At 48.7% G+C, this 22325-nt stretch overlaps 1 protein-coding gene across 1 annotated transcript in view; it reads right to left on the bottom strand.

Moving 5' to 3' along the window:
* Positions 1–22325, bottom strand: part of LOC133141677 (WD repeat-containing protein 7) — a 201291-nt gene that overhangs the window by 169938 nt on the left and 9028 nt on the right. The window contains exons 9-14 of the mRNA XM_061262276.1: positions 22159–22261; positions 16122–16269; positions 12862–13110; positions 12079–12299; positions 7725–7920; positions 2849–3063 (exon numbers count right to left, since the gene is read on the bottom strand). Coding sequence (XP_061118260.1) covers positions 2849–3063; positions 7725–7920; positions 12079–12299; positions 12862–13110; positions 16122–16269; positions 22159–22261 — 1132 coding nt within the window. The remainder of the gene's footprint in view (positions 1–2848; positions 3064–7724; positions 7921–12078; positions 12300–12861; positions 13111–16121; positions 16270–22158; positions 22262–22325) is intronic.

Below are 22325 nucleotides of genomic sequence, written 5' to 3'. Positions count from 1 at the left end.
CATCAGCCTTTTTACTGTCTCTAACGTAAGAACCAGAGAAACCAGGGCAAATGGGCAAGGATAGGGGGGGGGCAGAGGCTTGATATTGCCTTTCGAGGATAGCCATTTTCTGGAAGGGTAAACAATAAATTGCATGTTTTGCCACATAGGTAAATGAGCATTGATAATATACCAAACGATTCCTGTCCAATAAGCAAGAATAACTAGGTAAAAATGTCTGCGTGTGTCTTACATTAGTCATTAAGTTCACCTGTTCCACCTTCAAACCGCAACACTGTTTATCCCTCCCCCTGACGCTGATGTTTAAACGCCATTGGCTGTGGCAATTAGGACCAATTTTCAACCAATGAGCTTGAATTATTGCCCAGTTATACAATGTTTTGGTGCACAAGTGCCGGCCCGTCAACTGTATATTCTGAAACCTGAATTTATGGACTATAAACACAGGCAGTGAGCCTTTGTCAATAATAGGAAGGGATTTACAATGGCCTTGTAACAATGTTTTAACACAAAAATCTTACCTAATGTACCTTTAACTACAACCTCCTCCTGTCAATCCCTCTAACTGTTCCAAACCCTCTTTCCCAGCAGTGCGTGGGGCCGGGGGAAGGGTGTCATTTCCTTGTCTAATTGTCCGGAAGAAGCCGGCTCTCTCGCTTTCTCTCCCTCCCCGCGGTGGAGGCTAAAACGCGTGCCGCAGACAGGCAGAGGACGGAGTTCAACTCCCCCCGCGAGATGGAGGCCATGCATTTTTCATAGGCCCTCGTCCCTGGTCCCGCCCGCTCATCCCCTCTCCATCCCGCCTGCTTCCCCCGCTCCGAGGCACTCCGAAACGTCCGCACAGCCACAGAGCTGCCGGCTGCAAATCCACCATACGCCACGCAAATGGGATAAGTACGCTACAATTTCGAGCAAAGCTTTTTCCAAGAGCTAAAATGTCAAAAAAAAAAAAGAAGAAAAAAAACTCAAACAGCATTCAGATGACTATGACTGAAAATATAATATTATATTTCAGACCACCAAGTACCACTGTGGCTGACCTGAAATGTATTATATTTCCAGTCTTTCGGTGAGGGATAAGCACTAATAACAATGTCTGGTCTGCTCTATGGGAAGGCTTTTAAGTAGACTCTCTGAGTGTACATCAAACAGCTTTACAAATGCCATGTCTGATTGGTCACGTGATTCTTCTTCCAGGAATTCGTAGCGGCGATGTGATTGGCTGAACTTGGCTCAGGTCTGAAGTAATAAGCTTCAGGGAGAAAACAGTTACAGCGCTTGTGAAGAAATGAAGGAGGTAAAGGTTGACCTAATCTGAGCTCACACAGTAAGCGGACTGAAGTGGCCCTTTTAAAAACTGGAAGCAATATGAACAGATAAAAAATGTGTTTTTTATTTGCTGAAGGAGGAGGTGTGTGTGGCAAAGTGGAAAACATGCCTTAGTGCCCACTCAGTCCGCGGTGAAAGGGCACTACTGTAGTCGTGTTGTCCTCCAAGACTGGAAGAGTGGAAGTGAACCAGATCACTAACAAATAGAGAAAAACACATTAAATAAAGTGTGCGTCTGGATGTTCCGGGGGGTGCAGCTAGAGGAGAAGGCAGAGTGTGGGTCTGGATGTTTTGGGGGGTAGCTAGAGGAGAAGGCAGAGTGTGGGTCTGGATGTTCAGGGGGGTGCAGCTAGAGGAGAAGGCAGAGTGTGGGTCTGGATGTTCCGGGGGGTGCAGCTAGAGGAGAAGGCAGAGTGTGGGTCTGGATGTTTTGGGGGGTAGCTAGAGGAGAAGGCAGAGTGTGGGTCTGGATGTTCGGGGGGGGTGCAGCTAGAGGAGAAGGCAAAGTGTGGGTCTGGATGTTCAGGGGGGTGCAGCTAGAGGAGAAGGCAGAGTGTGGGTCTGGATGTTCGGGGGGGTGCAGCTCAGCTAGAGGAGAAGGCAGAGTGTGGGTCTGGATGTTCGGGGGGGTGCAGCTCAGCTAGAGGAGAAGGCAGAGTGTGGGTCTGGATGTTTGGGGGGGTAGCTAGAGGAGAAGGCAGAGTGTGGGTCTGGATGTTCGGGGGGGTGCAGCTCAGCTAGAGGAGAAGGCAGGGTGTGTGTCTGGATGTTCGGGGGTGCAGCTCAGCTAGAGGAGAAGGCAGAGTGTGGGTCTGGATGTTCCGGGGGGTAACTAGAGGAGAAGGCAGAGTGTGGGTCTGGATGTTCCGGGGGGTGCAGCTAGAGGAGAAGGCAGAGTGTGGGTCTGGATGTTCGGGGGGGTATAGCTAGAGGAGAAGGCCGAGTGTGTGCCGAGTGTGTGTCTGGATGTTCCGGGGGGTAACTAGAGGAGAAGGCAGAGTGTGGGTCTGGATGTTCCGGGGGGTAACTAGAGGAGAAGGCAGAGTGTGTGTCTGGATGTTCGGGGGGGTGCAGCTAGAGGAGAAGGCAAAGTGTGGGTCTGGATGTTCGGGGGGGTATAGCTCAGCTAGAGGAGAAGGCAGAGTGTGGGTCTGGATGTTTGGGGGAGCAGCTAGAGGAGAAGGCAAAGTGTGGGTCTGGATGTTCGGGGGGGTATAGCTCAGCTAGAGGAGAAGGCAGAGTGTGGGTCTGGATGTTTGGGGGGGCAGCTAGAGGAGAAGGCAGAGTGTGGGTCTGGATGTTCCGGGGGTAACTAGAGGAGAAGGCAGAGTGTGGGTCTGGATGTTCGGGGGGGTGCAGCTAGAGGAGAAGGCAGAGTGTGGGTCTGGATGTTCGGGGGGGTGCAGCTAGAGGAGAAGGCAAAGTGTGGGTCTGGATGTTCGGGGGTGCAGCTCAGCTAGAGGAGAAGGCCGAGTGTGTGTCTGGATGTTCCGGGGGGTAACTAGAGGAGAGGGCTCACCTTGTCGGCGTTGTCGGAGGCCAGCAGGTTAGTGGCCAGCGTCTGCAGCTTGTGCTGCGCCATGTTCTTGAGCGCTGCCAGGCTGCGGCGTGTCATGGCCTGCTTCAGGTTGACCGCCGGGTGGCTGAGCGAGTCCACGGCCGCGGGGAGCGCCTCGTCGCAGGCGTTCAGGATCTCCACCGCCGTGATGCCCATCACGCAGCGGTCCAGGGCACCTGGGCGGGAGGCAGAGAGACCGGCAGAGGTGTTCATGGGAGATGTAGTCTCACCCCCACAATGGGCACTGAACTCCCCAGTCTTAACCATCCACACCAAGAACGATAACGAGAAAGATAACTATAAACATGTTGTTCTAACTCGAGTGGATGGAGGCTGGAGTTCTCACCAAACAGCAAAGGCTAACACTGTTCAGTGATTAAATATGCCGGTCCCAACAGGTAAATGGTAGATGGTTGGCATTTATATAGCGCCTTTATCCAAAGCGCTGTACAATTGATTCTTCTCGTTTCCCCATTCACACCCAAACACACACACACACACACACACACACACACCAACTGCAATAGGCTGCCACGCAAGGCACCAACCAGCTGGTCAGGAGCAATTGGGGGTTAGGTCTTGCTCAGGGACACTTCGACACAGCCAGGGATCAAACCGGCAACCCCCCCGACTGCCAGACGACTGCTCTTACCTCCTGAGCCAATGTCGCCCCTAAAGGTGTAAAGGTGGTTAATACTTCCTTGGAGAAGTTCAGCTGCATAGTGCATCCTGACATCACAATTAAGTCATCACAAGTGACCTATCAGGAGAGCCGCGCTTTATCAACATTTACTACGGCAGATAAAAAGCACTCTCTGTTCCCTAAAGACTGGGTTAAATACTGCAGTGCTGATGGGCAGATAAGCCCGTGTTCTGGCACGGTCGGGAACGGAAAGTTAAAGGTGAAGAAGCGAGGGATCTGTACGCAGCCCCTGCATATCCACCATCCCTTTCCTCATCCCTCGTTCGTACCATCACCTCGCACTCGTCTTTCTCCTTTAAACTTCCCTCCTCCTTTCCTCACCAGAGCCGAGGAACGGCTTTAATGAAAGAAATCGCCATTTTCCGCAAGCCCAGACGCTATTGGCTACTGTGCGGGATATCGACTGAGGGGAGCGGCGGTCTTCCGAACGTGCGGAGGGCTGAAGCGCGGCGGGGGCGGGAACGCCGGCGTTCCAGGCCGGGATCCCTGACGGAAGACCGGAGCGGCGCTCCTCTATCAGCCGTCCAACGCTCAGCCACACAAACGCTCTTAATTTCACACTTTACTGCCCTCCATCTCCCCCCCTCCATCTCTCTCCCTACATCTCTCTCCCGGCCCGCGCCGCACCGTCGTAATGTTTATGGAGAGGAAGTAATGAATTCCCCTCCTCCCCGCTCCTGTCCCACAGAGACGGACAGGGAGCAGCGCATCCTTCCCATGAGCCTCTGCGCGCCACAGACGTGCCCAGAAACGACGGGACGGAGCCATTTGCCGGTGCCTACGCGCTCTGAACGGGACGGCGAAACGGAGCTTCCTATTGGCGGACAAGCAGAATGAGTGCTGTGATTAGAGGTAACATTATGTGCTTACAATGCAAGAGAACATTCCCCATATGAGCCCCAGATCAAGAAACAAAATGCCAACGGTGAACACATACATCTATAACAAGTGATACACCCACACTCCTCCACTAGCCACCTGGCAAAAGTAGTGCTGCCAATAGCGACGAAGCCCACCCACTTTTCTGCGTTATCACCTCAGTGGGTCTAGGAGAAGGCAGCAATTGAAACCGATTCAAACTGCGAGACGCAGGCTTGTGGGTGAACAGCAAGTGAAGGTGTGCATCAAATGCTTCACACTTCTGTTGGCTGAAGAAGCTTCAGAGTTTCAGAGGGCCGATGAAAAGCATTCAGAGCAAGTTGTAGGACAGAAATAAAAGATGGCCGTCAGCTGCCCAAAATGGCATTGCGTCATTATTTGCGGACCGTTTCACACGGGGGACATATTTGGCGAACTATACTCAAATATACAGATTAAGATAATTCCAGCAAATAAGCATCAGAGAGTCAATGTTTGCTTACCTTAGAAACTATTCAATAACGGTGCCCCCTTTTGTCCCCGCATCCACACGCTTAAGTGTGAAATAGCTTCTATCCCTGAGACGTCGTGCATCAACCGAGGGAGGAGCGCACAGACCACGACATGCCCGGCATGGAAAACAGGGGCCTGTAATGAGTCTATAAACTGAACCCTTTATAGTCACTCAACCCCATGTGTCCAGCCTTCCTCTCCTGAGCTCAGTATCTGCCTACACAGGCTGCAGCCTACTCAGCACAAACCGCCCCCCCCCCCCCACCCATAACCAGCTTTAAGAGCCTGCATAAACACACTAATGCGCCTAATGCCGCTGCAGGGCCAGACACAGCACAGCAGCCTTATTCAATATTTAGGGAGTGTTTGGTAAGTGCACCGGCTCCTGAGATTAAAATTTCAGTGATGTTTGGAGAGAGCGCGCTCACGGAGAAAGCCTGGTACGGGGACGGCTGGGGAGCCGCATCAATTATTCACCAGGGTGTTAAAATGGCTGTCACAGGGATAAACAGAGAACAGCAGCACAGCTCTCCTGTTAAAATGGCTGTCACAGGGATAAACAGAGAACAGCAGCACAGCTCTCCTGTTAAAATGGCCGTCACAGGGATAAACAGAGAACAGCAGCACAGCTCTCCTGTTAAAATGGCTGTCACAGGGATAAACAGGGAACAGCAGCACAGCTCTCCTGTTAAAATGGCCGTCACAGGGATAAACAGAGAACAGCAGCACAGCTCCCCTGTTAAAATGGCTGTCACAGGGATAAACAGAGAACAGCAGCACAGCTCTCCTGTTAAAATGGCCGTCACAGGGATAAACAGAGAACAGCAGCACAGCTCCCCTGTTAAAATGGCTGTCACAGGGATAAACAGAGAACAGCAGCACAGCTCTCATGTTAAAATGGCTGTCACAGGGATAAACAGAGAACAGCAGCACAGCTCCCCTGTTAAAATGGCTGTCACAGGGATAAACAGAGAACAGCAGCACAGCTCTCATGTTAAAATGGCTGTCACAGGGATAAACAGAGAACAGCAGCACAGCTCTCCTGTTAAAATGGCTGTCACAGGGATAAACAGGGAACAGCAGCACAGCTCTCATGTTAAAATGGCTGTCACAGGGATAAACAGAGAACAGCAGCACAGCTCTCCTGTTAAAATGGCTGTCACAGGGATAAACAGAGAACAGCAGCACAGCTCTCCTGTTAAAATGGCTGTCACAGGGATAAACAGAGAACAGCAGCACAGCTCTCCTGTACCACACTTTATCTGGTAACATACATGCATTATTGTAAATGTATTTACGACATTACTGTATTTAATCGATTTAAAAAGATTATTGGGGTGTTGTAAAATTCTGTTTAGATGCTGTAAAATTCTCCTATCTATAGGACACATGCAGACCAACAAACACACACAGACAGAGACACACACAGAGACACATCAAGGAGTTAATATTATGAGAGTTCTTAGCTCAAGTGCCCATATGTTAGCACAGAAAGTTATTAGCGTTCATCATAACAGCACTCTTTACCATATGCACATTTCTCTCTAATGAGCGACAGTTCATTTCATACCTCATCAAACCTGCAGAGCCCCTTTAAGCAGGGTGGAATTTGCAAAGGAAATGAACCGTGTATTAATTAGCAGCGTATTCAATAAATCATCAGAGAAATACGCCTTCAGGACAATTCAATATACAGGCTTCAGAGGTCCTGCCTCAGTACATACAGATATTTAATTAAGGATTCTTATTATTAAAAATTCATTAATGAGTAAAGGAATAATGTGCTCAAAAGCAGCTGCGCAAACTTTTAGCCACCACTACTTTCTGGCCCTCTCCATACTCATACCCCAACAGAACAGGACAGGAGTACGTATGCACACAGGCAGCTAGGACCAGAGCTGTACAGAGAGTACTGATGCACACAGGCAGCTAGGTCCAGAGCTGTGCAGAGAGTACGTATGCACACAGGCAGTCAGGCCCAGAGCTGTACAGAGAGTACGTATGCACACAGGCAGCTAGGCCCAGAGCTGTACAGAGAGTACGTATGCACACAGGCAGCTAGGCCCAGAGCTGTGCAGACTAGAGACCTTTTCAGGGGCAGTTGGTCAAAGTGAGAGAAGCTGGACAATGACACCCAGTCATTGTACAGAATATATTTGACCAAAATTACATTTTGAAAATGAATGACACCAAGAGTAAAATTATGAATATACATGTTTTTAAAAGCACCTGGAAACCCCCCTCCCCTTGGTGCACCGGTCACTGAACTGGTCTGTGCATCACACATGCTCAGTGTGGGATGAACATACAATGGACTGCATTTATACAGCGCTTTTATCCAACCTGCTTTACAATTAATGTCTCTCATTCACCCATTCACATGCACTCTCACACACCAACAGCAGAAGGTTGCCACGCAAGGCACCAATCAGCTCGTCTGGCTCAGGAACACTTCAACACACCCAGGACGGCGTTTGAGCCCAGCAATGCCGTTTCTTTCCACTAGCGTACCTCGTGCACAGTTTGCCTAAAAGTTAAATACTACCTAGCACCCTATCAAGCCTGGTCTTGAAAACCCTGACCGTTTCTCCTCCACTACACTATGGTTACTACTCCTGCAATGTGTTATGTCTGGTGGAGTTTTCCTCTGAGAGGCTGTAGAAAGCGAAATGGTATCAAGCCTGGTCTTGAAAACCCCCAGCGGGTGCTCGTCAGAGTGAGCGCTGCGTGTGAAAGCGCTGGGTGTGAAAGCGCTGGTCGTACCCGTGTCCATCTGCCAGACGTAGACGGAGCCATCGGAGCAGCCCACCACCAGGTAGTCGTCACAGGGCCGCCACTTGATGACCTGGATGGGGAAGAGGTGCCGGGACGCCAGCATGATGCACTTCCTCTCCCGCAGACTGAGCAGGCCCACGGAGTGGTCGCTGGCCACCGAGCACACGCAGTGCTGCACGCGCGTCTGCAGGGGGCGACAGAGAGAGACGGGGAGATGAACACAGGCTCAGACGCGGGGCTCGTCCAGATCCCTCATCCTCCTCCTCGTTTTTTCCTTCCCTTGCTCCCTTGCTGTCTACGCCCAGTTCCAACCCATGTCCTGTCACGTCATTTAGCTGACGCTTTTATCCAAAGCGACTTACAGTCGACCAGTCTGAAGCCACGTCATTTACGGACGTGGAGAGTTGGATCCACATGTTGATCATTTATACACGCTCACCAAAAAAGCTCCTAGAATGAATATTTAACAAGCTGGAAATTCCGTAAAGATGGTGGAACTCGATTGACTTCTGGGTCAGGAGCAAGGAAAGGAAAAAAGGAGGAGAAAAATTAAGGATTGGAATGAGCCCAAGGTCAGTGTGCTAGCACTAGAGCTACCTGACCCCAGATCTGGGTTGGCACATTTATAAAGGGTAGTTCCACGGTGGCAAACGTTACAACTGCTGGATATTAGGGTGGAAAAGCCCAATACAGCCACATACTAGAGACTGATAAGAGTTATTAACACCTGAGGGTTATAAAAGCATACGTCAGTCTCTTATGTATCTGTATTGGGCTTTACCACCCAAATATCCAGCGGTTGTAATGTTTGTCACTGTGGAACTGCCCAAAACAGCCACGGTACGCCATGCAATTTTTCTTCTTAATTTCAGCAACTGCAAATCTCACCGAGGTGGAAAGTCTAGGGGTCAGACAGTAAAAGTCCTGCCAGGCTTTGCCACCCATGAACAGCTGATTTCACAGGTTAGTTCTACCGCATGGCTGAGGAATTGTGCTAATCAGCAAATCCAGGTGACGGGAACAAAACACTGGGGAGGACTTTTACTTCCTCAACCTGGATTTAACGCCTCAGAAACCTCATAGAGTTATGTAACAGAAGACGGGTAACACTGGCTGAACTCATTAGTAAACACTCGGGAAAGACAGCGCTGTGGAGAGACCAAAAAGATGGGAGTAACAAAGGCCAATAATTCCACAAAGGCCACACACAAGCGCTGAATAAAAACACGCAACGCTGAATAGTGTCTGTAAACTGAGCCACCTTCCTCCTGAAATGTCATCCGACCCCCGTCGTAAAGCCCGGCACACTCCGTGACCTTTCTGACACGCCCGGGCTCCGGCAGCAAAGCGTGGCGAAAAGTTTGGTACCGTCAGGTCTATATGTCAAATGTAAATCCCTGCACGTGATATAACCGCACATTCCAACAGGTGAACGCCAACCGAACAGGAACAAGCCTCTGCGAGACTTCTCGCCACCTACGTCCGTGGAACGGACAAAGTTGCGGCGGAGTTCATCGCCGGGGTAGAAAACGTGAGGAATGAACGCTCTTGCAGGGGAGCGTTTAGCCCGGGCGCGATGAGAGGTCCCCGCAAGGGCGACGTGAGCTAAATCACGCGCCACCATCACGCGCCGCTCCAGAAACTGAGGGATGAGGGCCGGGAGGAGCCGCGGGGAAAGGCTACATCCTTGGAAACTCCTCGAGGCTGAAATACTGCGACGTGGAGAGCAAAAAAACGCCATTCTCGCCGCTCATTGCTGAGTGACAGGCCCTTTAGGACAGAAGAGGCATTTCTGAGAACAGTAAATATTCCTTCAAAACTAAATACAATAATGCCATTTGTCTGTCAGGGAGATGGCAGAGGATGGACTGGGCGAGTGGTGTGGGGGGGGTTCGTCCAGACGAGGGGGGGATGAATGGTGGTAGATGTTGGAAGGGCCAGAACGGAGACTAAATTGAAGTTGCAGTCTGCGCTGACAGGCAATGTTCTTAAGCATTGATGGAGTGCCGTGGGGAACCTTGACCATGAGAAGGCCTGAGGAGGGAGTGCGAGGAGTCATCACTCTTCCTCCTCCCCGTCTCCCCTCCTCGTCATCCCTCCCCCCTCCTCCCTGCCCCCCGCACCTCCACCGCCGCCCCGCCCAAATCACCACACGCCCCCCTCCCCTCCTCGTCATCCCTCCCCCCTCCTGGGGCCCCCATCTTCAACGCGCTCACCGACAACGCTCTCCGTCACACGACACCGCAAATGCGTAAGTGATCGCTAAACAACAACGCTAATGCTAGCGCTCAGCATCACCATTCTGCATCAGAAAAACAGACATCCCCACAGACCAGCAGACTGCCTGAATGCCATCCCTTTCCACTGTCCTCTGCCAGGTTCTGCTGCATCTGTGTCAGACTCGACAACCCAAACGAGCGAGAGACCGCTAAACAACACCGCTAATGCTAACACCGCTAACGCTAACACCCCACTTCATCCTTCTCTCCATGAGCAAAACAAAAACCCCAACGCACCCAACACCGCTAAAGGCCACCTGCTTCCATTCTCCCCCACCAGGGTTAGCTTTAAATTCACACAGACAGGCCCAATTCTCCTTTAACATGTACAAATGTACTACAACATGTTCTCATTGCAGACCTACTGAATCAGAGAACGACCAGAAACCCCTCAGAGACTTCCCGTCAAAGAGCAGAGAAGAGGGCTCCTCGGCAAGGGGCGGGTGGGTAAAGGAGACGTTGGCGGGGTGTTTGGGGATACGGTTAGCGCGCGGGGGAGGGGGTGGGGGGGGCTTTTAAACAGGCCGGGGGAGTCAAAGGGTCAGGGAGCTGAGCGGAGCAGCCGGGGGCAATGTTTATGATTTAATCAGCGCTAATGTGGTCTGAGCGAGTGCGAGCGCCGTCGGACACAGGTACACTAAGGGTATTATGGATTTCAACAGCTATAGTATCCAGCCTGCTCTCACGTATCAATTAAATGCTCCGGTCCTTAAGTACAAGTATTGATATGCTATAAAGCAGCCACATAACCAAGAAGGTCATTAAAGCCAAGGTAATTCTGGGCCCGCTTTATTTACAGTTTGTACCACTCGCCCGTAATGGACACCAATATCGGCCCTGTCAATCAATGAGAGACATCGCTGTTCTGGGAGGGAGGGGGAGAGGGAGAGGCGTTGGGTGAGCATCTGCCCCTAGGAGGGGGGAGGGGCTACTATCAATTAGTGCGTATAGGTCCAGCCCCCTTTCACAGTGACGGACAGGAACGGGCCCGCCCACGTGTCGCCCATTACCCATCTCGACTGCAGACGGACGCAGGGGTCAGGGTCGACATTACGCATCAGGGCATAAAGAGCAGGCTACAGGGAGAGAGTGCATAATGCATACATAGATAACTATACACAATCTTCCATGCCTCTGCAGAAAGGTGAGTGAATTATCTGTGTTTACAAAACGTGTTTCTTCATTCTAATGATAAACTGCTTCCAATAAATATGAATCATTCCAAATTGATATTCATTGCTGAACCTCTTAAAGGGGCAAGAGTCAGCTGTATGGAGTACACGTTACACTGCACCGACAACAACAACAACAGCGCAGTCTGGAGGACGGGAATCAGATTAGTGGTCAGACAGAGAGACGAGCTGAGGCTCGAGAGAGGAAGTGGAGGAGGGTGAAGGGTAAAGGAGGAGGCAGGAGAGGCTGAGGGAATGGGGGAAGACAGGAAAGGACATAAGGACAGGACAGGAGGACAGATGGACAGGACAGGACAGGGCAGAGCAGGGCAGGGCAGGGCAGGACAGGGCAGATGGACAGGACAGGACAGGGCAGAGCAGAGCAGGACAGGAGGACAGATGGACAGGACAGGACAGAGCAGAGCAGGGCAGGGCAGGGCAGGGCAGGGCAGGACAGATGGACAGGACAGGAGGACAGATGGACAGGACAGGACAGAGCAGAGCAGGGCAGGGCAGGGCAGGGCAGGGCAGGACAGATGGACAGGACAGGAGGACAGATGGACAGGACAGGGCAGGACAGGGCAGGACAGGGCAGGACAGGGCAGATGGACACTCACACTGCAGAAGTCGGAGGCAGGAGAGGCTGAGGGAATGGGGGAAGACGGGACAGGAAAGGACATAAGGACAGGACAGGAGGACAGATGGACAGGACAGGGCAGAGCATGGCAGGGCAGGGCAGATGGACACTCACACTGCAGAAGTCGGAGGCAGGAGAGGCTGAGGGAATGGGGGAAGACGGGACAGGAAAGGACATAAGGACAGGACAGGAGGACAGATGGACAGGACAGGGCAGAGCATGGCAGGGCAGGGCAGGTCAGGACGGACGCTCACGCTGCAGTTCTCCGGCGGCACCAGGAGCTGGGTGATCTCCCCGCCATGGACACAGAAGATGTGCTTCATCTCGCCGGTGAAGATGTCCCAGACGATGACGGAGAAGTCCACTCCTCCGGACACCAGGGAGCGCTGGTCGTAGCGCGGGGACACCTGGTGAGGGTACAGCAGGCACGTCACCTTGTTCCGATGCCCCCTCAGCGTGCGGTGGGGAGGCCAGCCTGCCGGAGACGCGGGGGACAGCTCTGTCACATTTACATTACATTTCACACTGTAGTCATTTGGCTATACTCACAAGAGCATAGGTTCTTCCACAAGTTAAAGCATCACATCCATAAGTAGCAAAAAACACATGAAGTTCTAAACAAAAAGACAATAGTCATCAATTTTTAAACATTTTGGAAAAAAGCCAGTGGAGGCCAATGAGGACTGAGGTGACATGAGCCCACATTAGCCGACAAACCAGAGGAAACGCCACAGAGCAGCCGAATAATGCTCCCGAGACCTCATCCAGCAACAGCAGGGCCTTACAGGAATTACACACATCATTCCTTACTCACCCCACACCCTGCGTTAATCACGCTTACAGAAATGACGAGGCGGACATTACGAGGCAGAAAAGTCAGGGTAGTCAGTCACTACCTCAGCTACCTCCAAGTTCAACCGCTTTTGAACTTGATCTTATTACGACTCTGGCTACACGGTCGGCAGTAAGTTGCTCCATAATAAGGGTATAAAATGACGGAAAGCCTTCACATATTATTACCCACAATGCACCCTCACCTCTGCGCAGCATGTGCTCCCCCTGCAGCAGCTGCACGATGGCGGTCTGGGTGGCGGGCACCAGCACGATGCTGCCGTCCTCGCGCCCGCACACCAGCCGGCCCTGCGACGGGATGTACACGCTGGCCGTCACCTTCACCGGCTCCTCCGAGCCCGGCAGCACGCTCAGCTGGTCGATGATGCCCGCCGGCTGGGGCGTCAGCTTGTCGAAGGCCTCCTGGAGGCTGATGCTGGAGGACACCTGCAGCTCTGAGAGAGAGGGAGGGCGCAAACGGGTCTGTCCCACCGCGCTTACAGGATGACCGGAAATGTGCTCTTTATACGGCATGCAGTAGTTCTGTGTGTTGTGGTGTCTGTGATGTCTCGGCTCGCCGGGATGCTGGGCGCTGTCAGTGTTTCGCGTTTGTTAAATATAATGGACGAGATGCTAAATGCTATGCGCTGAGTTGTACGTGTTGTTTGCGTCGTTTGATCCATTGTTTTATGTGGCGTTTTGTGTGTGCTCTACAACCACTCAACGTGTTGCTATGTGCTAGCTGACATGAGGACCACTCCATGACATAATGCCTGCCCATTGCTACGTATGCGTTATTATGTCATGACTCATGTTTTTTAATGTTTTTACATCAACCTGCCCAGTGAGTGCAGATGCAAATTAGCCCTAACGGCTAAAACTGCCACATTTTACATTGTGTTTTATTCATGTGCACTGTCCCATCTTTTTAATAAATAAACGCAAACAGGAAGTCAGACAGAAAGTCTCACAACACAGAGATGAACACACCGCTCTGGACCCATAGGGCTCTAACACAATCACACGGCCTCAGTGTAATTCTGACCTGAAACTGCGCCAAAAGGCTTTAAAAGAATATCCATTTGAATCTTTTCTGTAAACGTATTAAAAATACATGCCTTTGTTTGAAAGGATATGTTTCACGAGACAAAACTGGATCCGATTAAAGTTTAATGGCTGTGGGTTATACCCCGTAGTTGAAAAATAATAATTCAGTCCGACAGCTCGCGGTGGATTCAAGTCAGCATGCAGTTGGTTTTTGTGATTTATTTCAACAAGCACCCAATTTAGGCCATGGCAACAAGGTGTGTTGACTCTTAAGCCAATCAATTACTTATATTCAGTGCTAAAGTGGAGGAACAAATCAAAAACAAGCAGAAACTGCGGTCCTCCAGGATTTGAGTTTCAGATCCTTCATTTAATGCCTTTGCTGCTTTCACTTGAAAGCCACGCCAATTAAGAATTTTCCAAAAACTATATTTAAAACATGGAGATGAAAGTCTATATCTGAGCTCTGGGGTACATTGTAACACAAAATGTCCCGGTTGTACGCACTCAAGGGAACGTTAACTCAATGAATACGCCAATATTTACTCGAGATTTTAGTTTCTTGCCATTATCGTTAATGTTATTCTCACAGTGACCACAAGGTGGCACTTGCCCAGATACCAGTGTAGCCAACTCCCCACTGACAAGAATCATGTCGTAATAGAGATAATGATCATTTAGAATGAGCTGTCATAGGATTTGCAGTGACTGAACACAGAATGATGTCAGCCATAAACTAAGCATTGTATTAAAATGCATTTATTTTATTATTTCTTTTTTTTACAAATTCACTGCATACAAAGATCAGCATCTTGTTTCAGTAAAAGGCTAAACTAGTGAAATATAGGCCTCTTACTCCCCCTAGTGGATTAAATCATTTTTATCATCCGTTTGAGGGCTCGTAATGCTGAAAAATTAGATTACAGGAAAGGGTCTTAATGCGGTGCAATTGTGCATTATAAAATGATGAACTTGTTTACAGGTGAAACCACTGCTAAGCTGAGTTAACATGTAGCTTCATCGAGCCTAACATCACAGAAACACTGTAGAATATTCAAGATGGCTGCAGCAAAGTGAGGTGAAAATTAAGCAGACCTTAAGCGGATTACGCTCTTATTTTCGCCCTGATTAAATCATTTTAACAACCATTATGTTTTCTGTGAGTTTTCGATGCATGCATGCTGAACCCAGAGCTAGATTTAAACTCGCCTTGGATTTTGTAGTGTGTCAGGTCAAAGAAGAAAATACAGTTTATATTGTGAGCCCCTGATGAGCAATGAGTGGATAGCAAGCTGTTCAGACATTTTCTCCAATTTCGGTGTCAAGGTTTATGAGCTCTAAGGGACTGTCAGCAGCCAATGAAAAATAAGCATTCAATAACACCAAGTGCCAACAAGATACAGGCCCTTTCAGCGAGCTGTCACTGTTTCTTGGAGAAGCGATAAAAACAGCCAGAGAGCCACAGTACAAGGCCTCCACAATGCAAAACATAGACGGGCAAAGACAAAAACTTTATTTACATCAACATTATAAAACGCAGCTTCTAATGAATGAATCTAGCATGAATTATTTTCATAGCTTTTTTCCCCCATCAGCCACACAGCAGGTTTAAGCTCACTGGGTCCCCCCTCCTTAGGGGCAGGGAAGGATCAGAGCTGCTAGGGGTTATTACTGCACCAGCCTCGTGGGAAGCTCAGCCTTACTGCATGTAGTGAGGGCATCACACCTAAACTCTGGGACTCGGAGAACCACTCCACGACAATTTCACAATATTATAAATGTTTATAGCACCTTTATCCAAAGCGCTGTACAATGGATGTTCCTCATTCACCCATTCATACAAAAAATGGTGACTGGCCGCCATGCAGGGCACCAACCGGCTCCTCAGGAGCAATTGGGGGTGAGGCGTCTTGCTCTGGGACAGTCTGACACACCCAGGGCGGGATCGAACCGGCAACCCTCCGACTAACAGAATAGTGCTCTTACTGCCTGAGGCATCTTTGTGACAGTCTTAAAGCCGATCAAGTCTGAGGGCCAATCTGATAAATGTGCTGCCCCCTCAAACTTCAGTCCAAAGCATTACATAAAGTCCACAGTCTGGCAACTCATTCCTCATTCCCACACACAACATGGAGGGTGGGGTGGGGCCCATTCTGGGCAGTTCTCTTGGATTTTAACGGTCTGGACTTCCCCAAATGTCAGTGAACAAACTGTTTCCAAGAGGAAGCGGCGAGTTGAAGTGTGTGACCCACCGCTATTTTAACACGCCCAGGAGTCTGAACCCCACGTCACGCCGCAGTGCTGCGGGGGGCTCTTACCTGCGGTGGTGGACAGCGGCTGGAGGGGCGAGGGGTCGGGGACGCTCCAGAGCGACAGACGCCCCCCTGAGTCACGCTGCAGTGCTGCGGGGGGCTCTTACCTGCGGTGGTGGACAGTGGCTGGAGGGGCGAGGGGTCGGGGATGCTCCAGAGCGACAGACGCCCCCCTGAGTCGCCCTGCACCAGCAGCTTGTGGAAGGGCTCCCGTCGACCGTAGAAGAACCGCGTGACGGGGGGGCAGATCAGCAGCTAGAACACACCGGCACGACACGGTCATACGCCCGCACACGCGTGTTCCCTTCCCCTGCGCTGCACAGCATCGCGAGCACTGAGAGCTTACTGAGTATCCTCTCCTTCATCATCATCATCGTCATCATCGTCACACAGAACTGGGTATAGGTCAGCGCCATCGTTTCTGGTGTTTACCTCGGATCACGTTCGGATCCCGGAACGAAGATTTATTTTTTATTTTTGTTGTTCTTTCGGTCGCTCATGAGCATCAGCCATAATTTAACAGGCATCAGAAAAAAAGCTGAATCACACTTTACTTTTACAGTTCTACAGTTTTAAATGTTTTTTAAATGTTTCCCTCTAATAATCACTGCAAAGTCTTGAAGTGTACGACCACACATCGTTAGATCACCCCATTGCACCGTACCCAGGACTGTAGCTAGAGCTGCACCTGCAGTCTGAAGTCTTGGATCACACCACTGATGACTTCAGAATGTGAGTGCAGAGGGGGTTTTGGCCGTGCTCGATTTCCCCTTTTCAGCCTAATTAAAGCTGGACTGAAAAAGCACCATCAACAGGCATATACAGCCAAGGATGACTCATCTGAAGCACTGGCGGGGAAAAGCATTACGCTTCAGAAAGGAGCTGCAGAGCTCTGATGGCGGAGGAGAACAGAATCGGTGAGATTCGAGGGTGTGGGTGCTTGATGCGGTTCAGGAAAGAACACTGAAAACGATGGGCTTCACAAAGTTCGACTCCAGTCCTAGGAGGCAGACTTCCACACACAGTACTCTGACGATATGTTAGATTTCATCTCCATCGCCAAGGCAAGGCACCGAGGAAGCGAAGAGGGTCTTCCCTTCACAAACAGGCAAGGATGCTGATGAGAAACACACCGTTAATGGTGATGATGGAAGCAGAGCAGCACCATATCGTGCATACAGAGCTCTAGAAGTGATCCACAGAATCTACAACCGCATGTCCGTCAGTCAGTAAACGCATATGATTGCACTGTAAACGGGGTGTGTGGTGCAATCAGGATTAAGGCTGGGTGTTTGCCACAGAAAATATGGGCTGATGTCACAGGAAAAGTTGTTGGAAATCACGGAAAACAGAAGAAACTGAAGAAAGCATGTAGTTTAAAAAAAAGAAGTATTAATTAATTGAAATAACATGCGCAACTGTAGCAACAGTTACAAAACAGATTTGAAACCAAACTTTCAAAAAGATCTACGGGCAGTACCTGGCTTCTAGGAGCAGATAGTCTACAAGTTAAATAGGTCAGTGCATTTCAGTGCTTAGTTTGGCCCGTGCTGTTTGCCTAGAACAGCATCGTTGGAAATTAAGGATGCTCAAATTGCATTTTTCTAATAAAACGGTTAATGTGTGTCCATGTTTCTTTCTTTAATGTTTCTTAATATTGTTAAAATGGGTATGCCTATATAAATAACCTAATGTAGCCAAGAGTGTTGTCATCCAAAACTCGGAAAGCACTAAAAGGCACTTAAAAAACAAAGGAAATCTGCAAAAATGGCAAAAGAAAATTGGGAAATCACAGAACTGCCAAAAAGAAAATGGCACAGGTCACAGAATCTCTGACACTTCCGTGACAAACACCCCGCCTTAATCATAAACCCAAATGGGGGTTTTAAAAGTTACATTCAGTTGCATAGCATGTATATCTCCCACAGATATGTATAAAATACTTTGAATGACAGCATGATACCATCACCATCTGCTCACAAAGTTCTCCCAGTATGAAAATCAGTTCTACAATATCTGAAGTATTGTGACACGCTATTGTACAAGCAGTTCACAAAAACAAACCATTTAGATGATTTTCAAAACTGTTCAGGATGAAAGTGTTATGTTAGAAGGGCGGGAGGGGATGAATTTCGGAGGTTGGGCATTGCAGAAAAATCATTCATTCATTCCAAGCAGGGCAATCTTGCTTTTTTTTTTTTTTAAACAGTTATTCTCTCAGTGTCTTGCTGCGACAAAAGCCTTCAGCACATATCAACACAGGGAAACAATACCTGCTGAACACAATGGAAACAGACTAACAACTAATCTAGGATCAGTTTTACCCAGCCCTAAACCTGACCACCAAAGACTGGACACAATGCCTTGGGAGGTAGACAACATTGCCAAGTCTTTAAAGAAGAACTTTGGTATGTCAGGTGCGGCTTAGACGAATAACACGGGGAAATCAAGGTGGATCCATGCTCCAGGTAAGAGACGCAGAGGAACACTGACTTGCAGAAAGGCAAATTATTCCAGTTAGTTACTCAAGCTCTACTTTCCGGAGCCATTCTAATTCAGTGTTTCTGTTCCTTTTAACAATGTGCGACTTAACATCCTCCACCTGCAGGCATTTAGGGAGTTTAAATAGTATTTTTCTTTTTAAACACATAAAGAGTGTGATACTTCTCAACTGTATTTTGATTAGAGCCCTGGCGGCACGAAGGTTGCATGCAGAATCCTCACACAGAAATCCTCAGGGTCGAATCCGGTCTCAGAATGTGCTGGAATCCTAAGCAGAGGTCACCACCCACCCACACACACACACACACAACCCTCACGCCATGCCGGAGAGATAGGGACACACACACACACACACACACACACACACACACACACACACACACACACACACACACACACACACACACACACACACACACACACACACACACACACACACACACACACACACAGAACCCAGTTAAATCTCTGACTGACCCGGCTAATCAGAAGCGATGAAGCGACTGACCCTATGTGACTAAAGCAAGCATAGCCAGCGGTCTCTTTCCTTTGCCTCACCGGCAAGTCTAATCCATTGAGAGGCCCAGTATATATGGAGGCGGTATTGGAATAGCTTTCAAACAGACAATAAAGCTGAAAGGGATTTATTTTATTTATTTATATTTTTGGGGGGGGGGGGGGGGGGGTGCGCAGAACATGCCCATGCCTGATGCAGGTGCATCATGGGAAAAGTTAGAAGCCACACAAACACACAGGTCACACTGTTTCCACACTTCTTCCCCTACGGTCAAATCCACCACCGAGTTGCAGCCACGTTCCTGAAACGCACTACACGTGTAACACATGGCTTCTTCTCACATCTGTTATACTGCTGGTTCGTTTACATTTCGTTCAAGCTCCAAACACCCTGAAGACTTCAGTCCCTTGAAGCACAATCCGCATGCTACAGCTTGACTTTACATAATTAGCTAAGAAAATGAAGCCAGGCGAAAACATTAAAAACAACTGTCTATTTTCAAAAAGACAGTCTGGTACAAACTTTGCATGTCCACGCCATGAAGGATAAATTCATGACTGCATGTTCTACAGAAGTGAATCTTCCCCCACTGACTGCACAGGCGACATGTTGCTGCAAAGCCTGGAGACTTTGCAAATGCTTCACCAGAATGAACATCGACAGGAGGGAAGATGGTGTTTAGTGGGGAGTAGTATGAAGCCAGATGAACCAGGGTGAGGAGAGAGAACTCTCTGTCAGACAGCCAGGTAGAGACGCACTCACAGCAGGCCACCCTCAATAGCACTGTGTTTTTCCAACAAATCCTTCAGCACTGTGTTCTGATTGGCTCAGATGTGGCATACGGAGCACCTGGGCCAATCAGGGGTGAAATTCATGAACGTTTATCAAAACCAAACTTAATCTGTCTAAAATGTAGTTTTCTGGACCTCAGAATGAACTTTTGATGGATTTTTACATCGTATTAGATTGGGTACCGATAGATGTATTGTGAAGATGTAAAAAGTTTGGTCCAAAATGGCCACAACAAAGTTCCATACAATCCAGAAACAAGACCGATCCAATTGATCAAATGAGACACTTTGCCATTTTAGTTCAGAGAGGCTTCGTTCTTGCTCCCACATAATGGATTTCTGATTCTCCAGGCCATTGCTATGAGAGCTCCCCCTGCTGGCTGTAAAGTGCGTCTCTGCCCAGCTGTCAGCTAGGCTTACTGGTGCCTCTAGAGGCCGATGAAGAAATAGCAGCCCGGGTGCCGGTGCGTTGTCGTGGTCGGGATACCGTTCTGGCCACCCACACCCTGCGTCTGCACCCTCCCTGCCCTCCTCTATCTGAGGGGGGCGCTCCGCACACACAGCCAGTGGAGGGCGGGGGGGCAGCGGGGGGGTGGGCACAACAGAGTGTAAAGACAAAAAAAAAAGGCAACAAAAACACAGACAGTAAATTAACATACATAAACGCACCTCCTGAAATACAGTCCCGCTCAAAAGAATCACCTTACGTTTTTCTGCTTTTTCTGATTTCATGTTTTATTTTTTTGTGTTTGTAATCAAACAATTCACAAGTGGCCAAAGCTTTTATTAAAGGGTAAAGGGTTTTTTTAATACATGGTGAAACCATGTAGTAATTACAGAACTTTTTATATGTAGTCCCCCATTTCACCAGGGGAATGAGCAGACTAATTTTCCTGTTGAACTCAATGGAAAAAATATTCAGGAGAAACTATTCTTGAAGTATTGTCTGCATATCTGGCAGCAGCATGATGGCCTGAGGCTCATTTGATACCTCAGACCCTTAAAGCCATTCAGCCAACAAATGTGTTCCATACTGTATCAGCATAATTTACAGCTGAATCTAGTCCCAGCCCCCAATTCCCACAGAGATCTATTCAAATGCCAAGAGTTTTAGTATCGCTTGTAGGAGAACCTGAAAATATTATACCCAAAACTGATATTGATAGGTAACAGACATCAGGAAGTCATGGCATGCAAAGGATATGCAACCAAATACAAAACATTACAAATTAGACTTATGTTAATTTGTCTCAAACATTGAAATGGGGGACTGAATATAAAATGTGCTGTAATTACTACATGGTGAAACCTAAATGTATAGAAATACCCTTTAATAAAAGCTCTGAGTCTGCGCTTTGACAAAGTTTAAGTAAAAATAAAATGCAATAAAATGCAAAAAACTGAAAAAGGCAAGGGGATTCCAAAAGTTTGAACGGGGGTGTACAGATTTTTTTTAAAGAGATGCTGAACACAAATAGCACATTTAATAATAAACAGAACACCACAGTGTGAATATTTCCCAAAGCATCATCAGGGCGATCTACAGTAAGTCACAGGCAGCCACCAGAAGCCGCACAAGGCTCACAGTTAGGTTTTGAGCAGCAATGATTGGAAGCTTATAAAGCCATTTTAAATGTTAAGAATTAGCCAGTTGATCTGTCACAATAACAACAGCGCTGTCTCTACACAACCCACCTGGGAAAGTTCACACCTTGAACATTTAGCAATAAGTTGAAAAAGGGTATAAGCACAGATAATGTAACCCCACTAGAGTCTCACCAGAAGAAGATAAATAACAGAGTGAACAGGTTTCTGCTCTGGTTTTATTTATTTCTGCAGACAGTCTAAGGTCCCGTTCAGTCAGATATTCGCCTCCTTATGGAGCACACAATCAATAGCACTAATAGCGATTAGCTTTCCATTGGTCTTTATGAGAGTGCTAGCTGCATCACCCAAATCTATAGCTTCTCTCTTCGTATGAATAAAAGAACAACACTAAATGCCAAGGAGGAACCTTGGCATGCCTTTTAAATGCACTCTCTCGGGCCTTATGATGTCGGAGTTAAATCACACCCCGTGAAACCGTAAATGAAAAATACAAAACATTTCTAATCAAGAATGTGTATTATCTGTAAAAACCGTTTGCCATTTCCATTTTGAACATAGGATGACGGATTATAGGCTTTTGGATCTGTCCTCTGATATCTGAAGTTCAGTGGTGCAGTGGGAGGAACTACTCTTTGATTTCAGATGAGACACTTCTTTTGGGGTTTTTTTAAGCGGGGGAACGCAGAGACAGACAGGAAGTGATGCGCGGTGGGTAGGAGGACTGACCTGCTTGTCGGTGCGGTCGGCGATGCTGTACACCAGCGGGGGAACAGTGCCTTCTGCAGTCTTCCCAACATCGCTCCGAAAGTGCTCACTGGCCGGGAGACAGCTGCAAGGGAAGAGACACGGCCTGTCTGTCAGAGCGACCCAGTACATTTCCAGTCCTGGAGGGC

The sequence above is a fragment of the Conger conger genome, chromosome 12 (assembly GCF_963514075.1).
Source record: "Conger conger chromosome 12, fConCon1.1, whole genome shotgun sequence".
In the NCBI taxonomy this organism is placed as follows: domain Eukaryota; kingdom Metazoa; phylum Chordata; class Actinopteri; order Anguilliformes; family Congridae; genus Conger; species Conger conger.
Note: the sequence above shows the minus strand (reverse complement) of the source record. Positions and strands in the feature narration are given on the sequence as shown.